Raw genomic sequence first — 16,022 nt, 5'->3', positions numbered from 1 at the left:
GTAATCCAAGCCAACCCACATTACTGACTAACGGTGGATAATCATCTTTATTATAGGTAATAAATACAACTCCATGAATGAGCAAAATGAAGGTTGCGTTAATGATAAAGATCTCTGGGGAAACCGCTAAAAAAAGTTTGAACATGTAGGAGGGAGGTTCTGATTTTAATCAGAAGAATTATGCTTTCATTTCTATTAGAACTAAGCGCTGAGTTAGTTAGTTCCAGTGGGATGATGTCGAGCCTGTAGAGCAATAAGAAGTCATGATCAGTAGAGAGAGCGAAGAATGATGGCTACGGTTGCTTACGTCTCAATTCCTGTCCAACCCCGATTCGAGGGACTTGCGATATCATTTGTGGGGATCACTTCCCCTCGTAGATCCAACTCTGGATCATCTCAATCTTATCACTAGGAGATATTTAGAAGACAAAGGGCTTTTATAACTCAAATATTATCACCATAGTTAATTTATTTTAAATTATTAAAATTATAAATTGAAATTTCTACTTTGAAACTTAGCAGTATCAGCATATGAAACATTTTCTCCTCATTTTTTTATTTATAGTGGTCAGTCCAAAGTTTTGTATTCTTCCTTCACTGGGCCACGTTCATTTGAAGACGAAGAATCAACCGTGTAAGGTTCATATTTTAATGAAAACCTAGTATTTAAACTAAGAACTCTTTGTGAAGTCACCATCTCAAACTGATTATTCATTCAAAATATCTAACAAAAAAAATCGTTTTTCTGCCTTCATTACATAGATTCTCTGAGGAAAATATATTGTAATCTGCATTCTCTTGCAGCCAATTATTATAAAAAAATCAGACGTGTCAGAAAATAATCCTCATCCCTTATATTCTATTATATGGCTGAGATATCTCCCATACTTAAATACAAGTCCCAATCCTCAATAAAAATTTTAAATCATTTAACTGATTGAAACTATAAATTGACTTTTCCCATAAAATAATGGACCATACTTTCTTTCATTTTTTTTGCTTTTCGTATCCCTTTAAAATACTTATTCTCCAGGGTAATAAAAAATTAATACTCTGGCGTGCGTGTAGTCCACAGATTCCTATGAATTAGTCTGGTATTTTGCAAAGTCTCCATCTCATGTTGATGTTATTCATATTACATATTGAAAAAATAATACCTAATTAACTCTCAACCTTTTATTCAAAAACCGCAATTTTCAGAAAATAACCACCCTCATATTATATACGTGGCCAGGGATAATCACAATTTTAGAAGTCAAATCCCTACCAAAATCCGATCCTACGGCCGATAGTCACGTCACCCAAACCGGGCTCTTGGTTTTTGACCGAGGGGTATTTTGGGAATTAAGAAAATTTTCTCTCTCTTCAGCTTCTTAGCTCTTATCTGGTTTCTCTCTCTTCCTCTCCATCCCTCTAAGTTGGGGGCGGCGCCGCCTGCGTTCCGCCTCCAAGGATTGGGATTGGGGAGAAGGCCAGCCTCGAAATCGTTGTTGATCAGGTGACGATCGGAGTTTGATCTAGTGAGAATTCTTCAATTTCATTGTTTCTTGTGCCGATCTCCATGAGAATTGGAGAGTTCATGATGGAAATCGGGATTTGATCTGGTCAGAGTCGTTGTTGACTAGGCCGCAATCGGACTTCGATCACGACGGAATAATTGCTGATCCGGCCGCAACCGGAGTTTGATCGGGTCGGGATCAGGCAGCGATCGGAGTTCGATCAGGTTAGAATTCGTCGATTGCTTTGTCTCTTGTGTTGATCTCCGTGAGAATTCGCGAGTTCATGATGGAGATTGGGATCTGATCTGGTCGGAATTATTGCTGACTAGGCCGCTGTCGGAGTTTGATCACGTCGGAATTACTGCTGATCCGGCCGCAAGCGGAGTTTGATCAGGTCGGGATCATTGGGGATCAGGCAGCGATCGGAGTTCGATCAGGTTAGAATTCGTAGATTCCTTCGTTTGCTGTGCTGATCTCCGTGAGATTTCGAGAGTTCATGATGGAGATTGGGATCTGATCTGGTCGGGATCATTCCTTACTAGGCCGCAGTCGGAGTTTGATCACGTCGGAATCATCCCTGGTCAGGCCGTAACCGGAACTTGATCTGTTTAGAACTCTTCAATTCCTCCTGTTCCCGTAGCCGATCTCCAGAAAAATCGAGAGTTAATGCGCGAAATTGGGATCCAATCAAGACGGAATTCCTGAAAATTCCTGAAAAAACTCGAACGCAGTGGAAAATTAGACTCCGGAATTCTTGAAAACCTCATCCATCCGGCGCCAATTGCTTGAGCATGATCCAAATCCTTGTTTGAGATTGAAATTGGAGTTGGGCAATCGAGTGGGTTGGATGGGCGCTGGAGTTTCAAGCATGGTGGGGCCGGAGGCCGAAGCAATTGGCCTTGGGGATCTTCCTGAGGCCTGCGTAGCGGCGGTGCTCTGCCACCTTGATCCGCCGGCCATCTGCGGCGTGGCTCGCCTCAATCGCGCCTTTCGCGGTGCGGCATCAGCCGACTTCGTGTGGGAGCCGAAGCTGCCGGGCAATTTCTCTTATCTACTTGAGAAGATTGCCAGCCAGGAACCTGTTCGCAAGGGGATCAGCAAGAAGGAGATCTTTGCCAGGCTCTGCAGACCAAATCCCTTTGATGGTGACTCCAAGGTTCGCCTCCTCTATCCGTCAATCGGTTCAAGCCCAAATCTTCTTCCTGCCATCATCTTGATTACCATCATCATTATGATCATTTTTCAGTTTCATCATCATCAATTCAATCTCCTTCTGTGCCATCGTCATCGTGATCGCCATCACCATTGTCAACATCTCCTCCTCATTCTTCCAGGCTCACCGCCTCGATCATCATCATTACATCTTTCTATATCATCATCATCATTATCTCTTTCTCATTCTTCCAAGGCTCATCATCATCATCATTACATAGCTATACCATCATTATCATCATCAACTTAATCTTCTTCTTTATCATCATCATCATCTCCTTCTTCCAAGGCTCGCGGCCATGATCTGCATCATTACATCTGTCTGTATCATCATCATCATCCTTTTCATTCTTCCAAGGCTCATCATCATTATTTTTTTTGTATGATATCATCATCATCATGTCTTTTCGTTCTTCCAAGGCTCATCATCATTCTTTTTTCTATGCTATCATCATCATCATGTCCTTTTCGTTCTTCCAAGGCTCATCATCATTATTTTTTTGTATGATATCATCATCATCATGTCTTTTCAATCTTCCAAGGCTCATCATCATTTTTTTTTCTATGATATCATCATCATCATGTCCTTTTCGTTCTTCCAAGGCTCGTCACCATTAGTTTTTCATATGATATCATCATCATCATGTTCTTTTCGCTCTTCCAAGGCTCATCATCATTATGTTTTTCTATGATATCATCATCATCATCATCATGTCCTTTCGTTCTTCCAAGGCTTATCATCATTATGTTTTTCTATGATATCAACATCATCATGTCCTTTTTGTTTTTCCAAGCCTCATCGTCATTATTTTTTTCTATGATATCATCATCATCATGTCCTTTTCGTTCTTCCAAGGCTCATCATCATTAGTTTTTCATATGATATCATCATCATCATGTTCTTTTCGCTCTTCCAAGGCTCATCATCATTATGTTTTTCTATGATATCATCATCATCATCGTCATGTCCTTTCGTTCTTCCAAGGCTCATCATCATTATGTTTTTCTATGATATCATCATCATCATGTCCTTTTTGTTTTTCCAAGCCTCATCATCATTATTTTTTTCTTATTCAAAAAAAAATCATCATTATTTTTTTCTATGTTATCATCATCATGTCCTTTTTGTTTTTCCAAGGCTCATCATCATTATTTTTTCTATAATATCATCATCTTACTCTTTTCTATTATAATCATTTTCATCATCATCTTCTTCTTCTTCAGAATCATTATTACCATCGTCTTCCTCTATGTTATCTTCATCATCCTGATCATCATGTTCTTATTCTATACCATCATCTTATTCTTCGTTTAAGTAATAATATTAATATTTACAATAATAACAATAACCTCTCCTCCTTCCTCATCATTCTCATCGTGTTCCTCTTCCTCTTATTCTTCTTTACTCCTCCATTATCATCACATTCATAATTATAATCTAATCATCACATTCATCTTCCACTTATTCTTCCTCTCTTCTTCTCAGGCAATTATCATCATCATCATCCTCATGATTATCTTATCCTCTCCATCATAATCGTCAACATGTTCTTCTTTTAAATGTTGTGAAAATATCATCTTCTTTGTTCTCTATCTTATTATTATCATCATTATCTTCATCTTGTTCATAACAATCATGATTGTGATCATATGACGCAGCTGCTGTGGCTAGACAAGCGCCATGGGGGCTTGTGCCTCTCCATATCCTCAAAAGCGCTCTCAATCACTGGAATCGACGATCGGAGATACTGGACCCACATCCCTACAGACGAATCCAGGTAAAAGAACACGCAGATGAAACAAACAACTAAATCAAATTACTATCAAAATAAATCAAAGTACTACGTTTCTGTTCCCCGTAAAATACCATTATAAACCAGGATTCTTCTTTGGCAGGCATGGGACAGTGGCTTATCTGCAGCAGATATGGTGGCTGGAGGTGGAGGGGGAGTTAGAATTTTGGTTCCCTGAGGGGGATTACAATGTCTTCTTCCGGCTGCAATTGGGGCGAACAAGCCGGCGGCTTGGTCGGAGAGTCTGCCACTCGAACGACGTCCATGGTTGGGAGGCCAAGCCGGTGCAGTTCCAGCTTGCTGGGGGTGTCCCACTCTGCTATTATCTGCGCGAGCCTGGCAGTTGGGTTCTGTACCGTGCCGGCGGGTTCACTGCCAGTGGGAAGGCTGGGAGGCTCGCCTTCTCCATGCGCCAAATTGACTGTACCCACACGAAGGGCGGACTCTCCCTCGACTCCATCCTCATTTGCCCTGCCAACCTCAAACCTCGTATGCCACGACTCCCTTCATTTTTTGGTCATCATTATCGTTGTCGTTATCGTTATCATTATCATTCTCGTTATCGTTATCATTATCTTTCTCGTTATCGTTATCATTATCGTTATCATTATCGTTATCGTTATCGTTATCGTTATTGTTATCGTTATCATTATCATTATTGTTATCGTTATCATTATCGTTATCGTTATCGTTATCATTATCGTTTCTATTATCATTATCATTATCATTATCACTATCATTATCATTACTATTATCTTTATCATTTCTATTATCATTATCATTATCATTCTCGTTATCATTATCTAATCTATTATCATTATCATTATTGTTACTATTATATTTATCATTACTGATATCATTATCATTATCATTATCATTATCATTATCGTTATTGTTGTCATTAGCATTTATCATTATCAGTATCTTTATCTTTATCGTTACTATTATCTTTATCATTACTATTATCATTATCATAATTGTTATCGTTGTAATTAGCATTTATCATTATCTTTATCTTTACCGTTATCACTGTTGTTAGCATGTATCACAATCATTATCGTGATAATGATGATGATCATCCTCATCTTATTCTTTGGCTGCAGCAGTGAATGGGAGGTGCTTAACCCAGCAGTAACGGTTGCCTTCTCCATGGGGCAGCGTCTTTAATCTGTCCTCCTTTGCCAAGCTCAAACCTGGTATGCATTCTCTTTCTTCGGCTTCACTCTTCTTCTCATCATCATCCTCATCGTCATCATCATCATAATCATCATCATCATCTTATTATTATTAGTCTTTCTTTGGATATATGAACAGACAAGGTGTTATTATTTTCCCCTCCATGTAGCAATGAAGAATCAAAGAGTATCTCCTCCATGGAAATTGTCAATGTAATGAACATCTCGGTTTGAAATTACAGGTCTGAAGCAATGGAGATCAAAAAGTGGATTTCGGCTATGGTTTTGAAGATCCTCTTACATGGATGCTTAAAAATTAAAGTTATGTTTTCAAGATATGACCAGCTTCTCAAAAGGCTTTAATTCTAAAAACCACTAATTGAGGACTAGACTCTTGAGCCTAAAGAAGCAGCCATTTTAACCTGAACCTAGAGAGCACTCTCAATGTTTGGTGAACTCAAAGAAAATCACTGTCAATTGACAAACATAAAAATATGGGTAAATCCTTGATTGAAAACATAACCATAGATGAAGAAATAGTGGATGAGATATGAATTAAGAGGACAACATTAGGGATTTTACTATCTTGATTTTTCTCATCCAGCTCTAATTGACCTAGACAGCACTCTCAATGTTTGGTAAACTCGTGGAAAATTAAGTATATGTATTTTAATCTGTCAAGTGACAAACATAAAAATAAGGGTAAATCCTTGATTAAAAACATAAACATAGATGAAGAAACAGAGGATGACAATATGAAATAAGAGGACGATGTCAGGGATTTTATTATCTTGATTGTCTTCTCATCCAACGTTAGGGATTTTTACACAACCGACTCTAGTTGATAGTGGTCCAATTGGTAATGGTGAACACAAGACTCCTACGAGAGCAACATGGACTTACGTCAGACTTCTTACTGATGATTATTGGCACTGAGATAGGGACCTTCCTTGTTTGTCTTATCTAGACACTCACACCTGATGGGAGTTTCTCTTGTCATTCCTCTTGGAATAACTTTCGAGAGAGATTCCCTATGCAGGCTTGGGGTCGACGCATTTGACACCCTGCTATTATCACCCGCATCTCGTTCTTCCTTCGGAGATTCATGCACCGTGGCCTACCTACTGATGACTGGGTGACCCGTACTAGTCACTCAATTAGTTTGCGCTGTCATTGTTGCCTCTTCTCTCCTCAGGTTGAGATTATGGAAAACCTATTTTTCCATCGTGAGATCACTACAGAACGTTGGCACCAATTTACTCGTCATTGGCGTTCGATTTTTTCATTCCCATACTGCACTAACACCGCTAGAGTGTTTTGACAGGATTTTTATCTTGTCAACACACTCCAAGCTTAGCCCTTATCTACACATTACTATACCATACTTATGAGATACATGGAAAGGGCAAAACTATTCTTGTTTTGTAGGGTCCCCCATGAGCACACAGGATGTCATGAGCTGCGTCAAGCAATGATTATGGTGAACCCATCACCTCGTACCACCTATCACACGGGGCTCATTATCTATGTGTGACACACTTTGCACTTGGGCCATCCCAATCAATTTGACCTATATCACTAACCAGCAATAGATTATCCATTGGCACCCACCACAAATGGGTTCTCTCAAGCTCAACTTGGATGATGGGGCCAAAGGGAATTCGAGCCCAACCGGTGGAGGTGGTCTACTTTGAAACCACTCAAGGAGTATTATTTTTGTTTTGTCACATTTCTATGGAGTTCATACTAATACATCAGCCAAGTCTAGCGCAATATGCGATGGCTTGCTCCTTTGTGAGGAGCAAAACTGATGCAGGACCCCGTTTGAGACGAGGTCTGGCCGTCACCAGGGGTTCGTACTCGGTGTCGGAGGGGAGGCGGTACGCGACGAATGCTAGGGCTCGTCGGGCATGGGAGTCCTACGTAGACTAGCTACAATGACGAAGGCCTGGTAGGGGTGTAGTACTCGCAGCTGCCGACGAACAATGGGAGGCCGATGACCGGGGTCGATGGGGTTCCCCGGAGACGGGAGGGGACCTTCCGACCCTCGTCCGGAGGGACGAGGTTGCTAGGTCGTCGAACGGGGAGTTCCCGCTGGAGGTTGCCCGCACGCGACGGGCGAACCGACTCGTACCAGAACCAGGTGAGACGCTCAAAAGGACATACGTTTTCACTCGCCTTTCTCGCTCACCTATATCTAACCCGAGTGCAGTGGAGGCAAAAGAAATGGTGCTGAATGAAGTAAATGACGAGATGACGGGGGGAAACGGCGTACCTATAGGTCGTCCGGAGAGGGGCGGTATAGTTATGACTGGCTCGCTGTAGGCCGTCGGAGACGGGCGGTGAGGATGAGGGAAGCCAAACGGGACCAGCGTCGCACGTAGTAGGGCGATCGGGGTATCGTCGCTTCCCGTGTGGCGCGTCGGATGCTCGAGAAAGGGGCCAACTCCAAGCTGAGCGCGAGAGGCGTACGCCAGCACGGCGCGGGCGCCGGGCGCGACGCTGGCACGAGGTGCAGTGTGACCGCCGGGCGGGGCGCGACTTGTCGTGCGCGCGATTTGGCGCGGGCGCGCCGAGCGGCGAAAGCCGCAAGATGCGGGAGGCGCGCGCGTGGCCGCGGGGCGGACGGCACGGGGAAGTTGCGTCACGCCGAAGAGTAGCTCTGGCGTTGGGGCACTGTTCTGGGGGAGCTTGCTGGTCGGACTCCGGCGGTCAAGAAGGCGCCGAGCACGGGTCGCAACCAGTCGACGAGGGGGCGTTCGCAGGGTGCAACAGTAAGCTGAGCTAGGAGGACCAGGGGACGCCGGAGGAGTTCCGTGGGAGGAAGGGGGGCTGGTCGGTTGCTTGCTTGAAGATGCGAGTTGCAGGCCGGGTGGACGTGTAACCCGTTAAGGCAGCATGCGGGGGTCCTCGGGCGACTATAACCGCACCGGGGCGGGGCGAGCTCTTGCCTGCAGGACACCGGGGGACAGGAGAAGACTCTGGGAGGGGGAGGCCGTGAGGAGTGTTCGCGCAGGAGGGCAGGGGGAGTGCAACTACGCGCTGTAGCGCGGCCGGCGTGCCGTCGCGCGAAAGCGCGCACCGCGGCGCGAGGGGCGCGACGGCGCACGAGGGGTGAGCGGGAGCATCCCCAGGCGCGCGGACGGGTTGACAGCCGCCGGGCTTTGAAGCTCTTTGTTCCCCCCCCTTCCTTGACGACTGACGATGGTTAAAGGCAAAAGACGAGTAAAGAAAAGACGTAAAATAACGATACGGTGTCCGTTACCCGGAGTACTTGAATCCGGGTGTGCGTACCGACGCCTTGGCTTGCCGGGCGGGCTGAACGCGGGCGGCCGGCGCAGTCGAGGGCGGCGGTGACGTCTCCGGAGACGTATCCGGTGATGGAGCAGGTGCTGTCGGGGACGATGGTGACGATTCCGATGGCGTGTTCGGGGCTGCGCCATCAAAAACCTTCCTAGTATCATCATAGAAGCATACTCATAGTTGTTAGTTGATATGCTCCATGTAGGCTCATGCTCCCAGTGGCGTCTCTAGAGTGTATGGTGGGACATCAAGCAGTGCCGCACGCTCCTCACCAGCATTTTCCACAAACTACGAGAGGGAAACTAGACGGCGGATGCCCTCGCCAACTATGTGGTACACTCACGCACCCATTCCCTCTTTATTACTTGGGAGGATCTTTTCTAGGAGGCCCGAGGCAGCCATCATGTTGGGAGACTCGGCCTGCCAGCTCTTTGCACACGCCAAACTCTTGCACCCAGCGGCCCCCACGAGTGGCATATCCCGTGGAACGCTAGAGGCAAGAGTACATGACATCCCACCTAAACGTTGTACCATTTGCGGAGCTCCAAGATGGTATCTGATGAGCACAAACATAACACTTGCTTTAGGCATCACCAACTCTGAGGGACACGAATGAGCTGATGGTGCTTGAGGTCTCCGCTACAACACACAATGGTATCACTATTGTAACTAGGATATTTTCACTTGTTCCACACCTATAAACTCTTATAAACACTCAACCTTGCATATATAAAACTGCCCTAGATGGTGTCCAAGGCACGACAAGATCGGTCTACAAGAGCAGCGCCTTTGGTTGGTCGTACCCAACACCACATTTTTTTCTAATACTAATAAAATACAAGTTGACAATATCCATTTAGAATTATCCCAAAATACCACACATCATATACATTCCAATGTCATGTATAGATTAATGACACATTTTTTAGGCATGTGATTTTCTAGAGTCATCATTTAGTGTCTCAAATGTTACAGTGCACATGGATATAAGCATCTACCTCCAAAATCATAAAGCAACACAATAATTTATGTGCCACTAAGTAAACTAATTTAAAAAACTTATTAGATAGATCTAAGATATATGAATGATATAATTTTATTTATATTTTATTTCCTAAATTTATTTTAATTTTAATAAATTATTTCAAAACCTATAAATTAAAACCAGTATATTGAAACATTACAGAAAATATATTTCTCTAAATGATTTTAGTAACATGTCATAATTGTGTATTAATTTGTCTATGTATATGTCAATAAAATGAAGGTATACACAATTTAGTTGGGCCTCTTATCTTGATGGATGGTTTTGGTTGCAAGGATTTAAATTTAATATCATGTTTATCCAGTCATTTGGATTTTGCATAAAAGTTTTGCATAACTATACTATAGAGGTTATCCTCGTTCTAGTATGAAACTTCACTTCATGCATTGATTCACAATTTCTTTGTTGAATTTTTCATGCATTCAAAATTCAGTATCTCAGAGGCGTAATACAGCCCTGATCCAATTATTCTCAAATCTTAATCATATTTTTGGGGTTTAATTGATGAAGAAGATAAGCGTGGATGGATGACTTCTTAATTTTTGGAGGGATGCATAGTGAATAAGATTCAATATTAGGGTGATTTTGAAGTATTTCAGGATCAAAGCAAAAATGTTAAATGCATATCTTTTTCAAAATGAATGTGTATGATAGTATTGAATTTCACATGAAAAGAGAATGCAAAGTGGCGATCATTTAGTGGGAACAACTCTTCCAACATCTATGTTGGGTTATAGAGGCCTGATCTAGATGAACATGATGATTCCATGCATCAGAAGACTTTAACAGATTCATAACGTGTGTAGCCTCCAAATGTATCCACGTGATCCTCAGCATGTTGAATCTCCTCCATCTTGGCGAGCTCCATTAAACCTTGCATCACGAATGGAGAGAAGCCAGAGGGAGAATGGAGAAGAAGGGAAAGCCCTTGAAAAATTCTAGTCTAGGTGAATTTTTTTCATGGTCTTCCCCTATTTATACTAGGTGGGTATTTTTCGTAAAACCTCTAAACTTAAGTATTTCTTTTGACGTTGATAACACCCTAATTTTGGTCTTTATTTCATGTTATTAGCATGATTTATGCATTTAAAAGGCTTAAATTTGGGTTGTTATCATATATTTACACAAAAATAATGCTTCCAAGTAATTTCTGATTTTTCCCTAATTTTCTGTTAATTATATGAATTTTTAAGGATTTATTGAAGCTCGAAATAATTATTTTTGGATGAAAATGGCACATTGAAAAGTTTATTTCGACATTTATCAACATGGGAATTAATCAGGGAATTTTCTAGAATTTTCTAGAATTTTTTACAAATTTTTAGGAATTTTTCTGGGATTTATTTCAAGAAGAAATGCATTTATTCTATGAAAAAAGGGCATATTTATAAGAGAAAAAATGTATTTATGCAATTTCTAGACTTTTCGGGGCCTTTTTGCAACGTTTCGTTGCAAAAAGACCCTGAAAACAGCTCTCGGTCGCCACGGCAGGCGTAAAGATCCTATTTAAAATCATTCAGGGTTTTATTGCAATTTTTAATATATATTTTTAATGTTTTAGGAGAAATCGGAGGAGAGAGAGTGCGCCAGGGGCATATACGCAATTACTTTTGGGCGGCGTCCAAAAGCAATTCCAGGCTTTTTAAGGACTTTTATGCAAAAAGGAGGATTCAAAATGCGCCAGCCAATGAGAGAGCGACACGTCATTGCGTGTTTAAAAACGAAACTAATAAATAAATCAATTTTAAATCCAATGGATTAAATTGGTTTAAAATTGATTTATTAATAACTTTTGATCCTGAAGTCCGATTGAGATGATTTTTTTATGGATTTGTTCTTCTTGATCCCCTCTTTCTATATGTATGGTTAGATTATTCAGATCTAGCCTACATTGATAGATAAATATTAAGTACTAAACGGGGGTAAAATGGTGATTTTTACCCTATAACCTAAGTACAAAAGCTAAATTTCGAGAGGGGGAGCTCATTCTGGATGGTGCTCTATCACAGCTGCAAGACAGGGAGGAGCTCTAGCTTGGATCAAGTTATCTGGTACTTTTTTTCCTTGATTGTATTTGAACTTTTATGCATTTTGAATGAATTAGGTTAAGTTGTTTGTTTCTTCATCTCTATTCTGATCTGAACTTCTAAATCGCTTGGCTTGAGCGGCATGTACAAGCCCTGATTAGGATTGAGAGGAGAAATTGAGGGATTTACCTTGGCATTCAATTGCATTCCAAAAGAAAACTCTAAAAAATTTAGTTTTAATTCTTAGGAGATTAAGATTTCCCTTTTTATTTCTGATTTAGCAAATTCTCAAACCAACCAAATCTTAAATCAAAAATTTCTTCCAACCTCTCTAATTAAATTCTTTGATCCATCCAATTGGATCAATTAATTCAATCTAGAGCCCACATTTCTTCGTTTCATCTCATCTCTTCTACCCCCCTCTCTAAATTCTCACCTAATTAGGGTGACTTGATCCTCATTGAAGATCAAATTCACTCTAATTAGGATCTAAAACACCAAAAATAAAATCAAATTGAAATTCCTACTTGCCTCCCTTGGACGACACTCATACTTATCACTATACATATTAAGTAGAGTTTTATAAATTTTATTGCATAAGCCAAAAATTCACAATGACAAGGGCTAAAAATTTTGCGTAATTTTCACCCCTATTTTTGGCTTATCAGACGTCCAAAGAGCTTTTGCGTGTGACCCTCTAGGCCCATGTATCAGTCTAGTTAGTGGCTCTAGCGGCTCAATAACATTTATTGGCCTTCCAAATTAATTAAAGATACCATCATATAGATTAATTAATATTTGATCAATTTAACCCAATCAATAGGTTGAGTCTTTAACCCGTGGTTGTCAACCTGCATCTCGTGCTCTAGAAGATACACAGGAGTGTATATTGACTCACTCATGTAACTGTGGATATATAGTCTCTCATTTACTTGATGATCTAAGGGTGGCTTAGGGTATGGTCAACTATGAAATCCTAATTGGTCATGCAAGTCAATATTGATGCTCCACTAAATCCCCGGAGAACTCTTCTCTGATATTTCATTACCTTGGCCAAGGATTTTATCGAATCATCTTCATTGAGTTCTCCTCTCTTATACCAAGGGTGGACGATCCTATCTTGACCACTCAATCATCTTCATGAATTTCTTGATGCATCCAAACCAATACCGTTTAAAATCCTATGATTAGATACTCGTAAGTCATAGTCAAAGTACAATTGTCCATCCACAGTACGTCTTTGGTGTCTTAGGTCTAAGAAGCGCTTACACAATTGTGATATAAATCAACCTGATTGACCATTTGGTATATTATCATTCAGGGATTTCTATGGGTCAAACCAATGAACTCTTTACAATAAAGAGCACCAACTATATATCTCTAGTGTCCCCACACTAACGGCTACTGGAACATACATACTCATCATATGAGTGAGGCTAGATAGTGTTATTCTATCCAGATACTTCGCTATCCTTCTTGATTATCCTGAGAATAGGAATATTTAGTGCACATATTTAAAGACTAATGATCTCCATATTCCGATCTCATCATAATTCACTTAGTCTGATCATGAATTCATAGACTTCCTTATAAACATCACACGTGTACTATAATAAATATATTCCATTAAGGAACATGAAACAAGATATGGAATGTGTGATTAGCTTGCCGGCCACATATATTTCTATCAATCTATTGGTAAACATATTTTTTCGACATTTGGCATCTTTGATGTCAGCACCCAGCGGATCGGGGAATCCATGACCTGAGCATATCGTCGCCATGATCAAGTCTTGGCCCTACACTCTTAGGTGTAGGAAAGGGCAGGCTTTGGTAGGTAGTCGATGCAAAAGCATGGGAACCAATCAAAGTCATAAAAATAACATGGGATAAAAACACATAAATGATATGTTAATTTATAATTCCATAGGGGATTAACTTTTGGATATTTTTTAATTGTAGTAGGGGCCAGGTCGAGGGAAAAATGTAAGAAAGACAAAGGATCCATACAAAAAATTTTAAAGTGGATTTATCCAAATAAATCATTAAATTATATTATACCAAAATATAAATGAGGTTGATTCACATTGTGTTTGTATGAGTAGTTCATAGACCTGAGACACCAAAGACATCTTAGGAATGGACAATTATACTTTGACTATGACCTATACTTTTTAATTCATGGAATTCTATATTTTCTTATCTTGGGTGCAATATGATATTTTCTAAATGATTGAGTGGTCAATATAAGATCGTTTTCCCTCAATATAGGAGAAGGCAGCTTAACAAAGATTACGCAATGAAGTCCTTGGCGAAGACAATGGAATTCCATGATTTCTTGACACAAAAGTACTAATTTATAATACTAATTAAGGTTTGAGAGTTAACCATATCCCTAGTAAGCCTAGGAATTTCAAGTGAATTAAAGATTATAGGTGCACATAACCAATGTCAATAAATTTCTATGAGAAATTCATTATAATCCTTTATATCTTAGCAACCTACGACCTGGAAACTCAATATAACTATTGGATTAAGTGTATCAATGATTAAGTAATATATATGAAAATATAGATAATTAATTTTCAAGGTCAACAAACATTATTGGGCCACTACAGTTGTTAACTAGATGGGCCTAGAGGGTCTGAGGTAAATGGTATTGTAGATGCTAGAAGATACAATTAAAGATGACGTGTTTTATGAAAAAAAGTACATTACTCAAAAAATAGGGGAAGGCCTTGGAAAAATTGATCCAGGGAATATTTTCCAGGTGTTCATCTTTCTTCTCCCATCTCTTGTGGGATAATCACCACTCTTGATTCAAGCAAAATGATCTAATGGTGAGGATGTGGCGATAATGGGTATCTTCAAGATGAAGAATGAGATAGAATGTATTGGGGATCACAAGGATGCAACAGGAATCTGGAGATATTCTCAACATATCTCGCTTTGAACAATTTGAGAAATTGTGAATCAGATCTGTCCCAAGGGGATTTGGTCATCTCTTTTAAAGAGCCATTATAATTCTATTATTCTTGCCTTATTGCTTGAATCATGCACACTCCCAACCTTAGAATACAAAATAAATAAACTCATAACTAACCTTGCATTCTATTGTGACCACTCTCCCTAGAAGTGCACCTTTAAGTCGTTTAAAGGTCTGACCTCGAGATGTATCCACACATTCTATCTCATTCTTCATCTTGACAATAACCATTATCTCCTCTTAAACTTCATCTTCTTAATCTATTATGATTCTTCCATATTTTATTTTGGTTAACTTAAATAGTATGATAATTCATTATCATTGTTGTGTGATGTTTAAAATAAAGTCATTGAATCTGTTCATTGAATTAGTAAATTATGATGAGATCATAATACAATGGTCACTAGACTTGAAGTATGCCTTTTAATATTCCTATTAGATAGATAGTAAATAAGGACATTAAAAAAACTAGATAAAATATCATAATCTGATCCTAGTTATAAAATAAGTAAGGGTGATCTTTGTGGCCATTACAGTGAAGACACAAAGTACAGATGGTTGGTGCCTTTTAGAGAGAGAGAATTCACTGACGTGATCCCTATTGATCCCTTAACGAGATTATACCTAAACATAAAATAAGTTGATTCATGTCATGGTTGTAGAAGGGATCCATTGACCTCAAACACCAAGGACATATTTATGGATATCTGAGCTCTGCCATAGCAAAAATATGCTAAGGTGATTGAGTGGTCAATACGGGATTGACCGCCCTTGGTATTCGAGGAGTTTGACTTGAGGAAGAGAATGATGAGATCACTAACCATGGTAGTGAGTACATAGGACAAGGTGTTCTATAATGATTCCCATTACGCATAAGTCCTAACCAAATGATGGAATAGAGTTTAACCGCTAACCATACACCCCGTCATTGACGAGCCTCATGTTGAGGAAATATTATACATGTGAACTGATGCCGCTATTT

At 40.2% G+C, this 16,022-nt stretch overlaps 1 protein-coding gene across 7 annotated transcripts; it reads left to right on the top strand.

Annotated features, from left to right (window-relative positions):
* Positions 1-1,369: 1,369 nt before the first annotated feature.
* On the top strand, positions 1,370-6,017 carry LOC144710753 (F-box protein PP2-A13-like). Of its 7 annotated transcripts, none has more exons than XR_013583395.1 (8): positions 1,370-1,520; positions 1,626-1,723; positions 1,829-1,936; positions 2,042-2,655; positions 4,371-4,489; positions 4,608-4,993; positions 5,608-5,700; positions 5,922-6,017. XR_013583395.1 is itself a non-coding variant. In XM_078584611.1 (6 exons), exons 3-6 carry the CDS (start codon positions 2,347-2,349, stop codon positions 5,637-5,639), a joined length of 843 nt encoding a protein of 280 aa, XP_078440737.1. In that variant the 5' UTR covers positions 1,403-1,723; positions 1,829-1,936; positions 2,042-2,346; the 3' UTR covers positions 5,640-6,017. The 7 variants fall into 7 exon arrangements, 2 of the variants coding, with proteins under 2 accessions (XP_078440737.1, XP_078440736.1); XR_013583396.1 differs by having other exon boundaries at positions 1,382-1,498; XR_013583397.1 differs by having other exon boundaries at positions 1,386-1,520; positions 1,610-1,723.
* Positions 6,018-16,022: the final 10,005 nt, after the last annotated feature.

The sequence above is a fragment of the Wolffia australiana genome, chromosome 12 (genome assembly GCF_029677425.1).
Source record: "Wolffia australiana isolate 7733 chromosome 12, ASM2967742v1".
Lineage (NCBI taxonomy): Eukaryota > Viridiplantae > Streptophyta > Magnoliopsida > Alismatales > Araceae > Wolffia > Wolffia australiana.
Note: the sequence above shows the minus strand (reverse complement) of the source record. Positions and strands in the feature narration are given on the sequence as shown.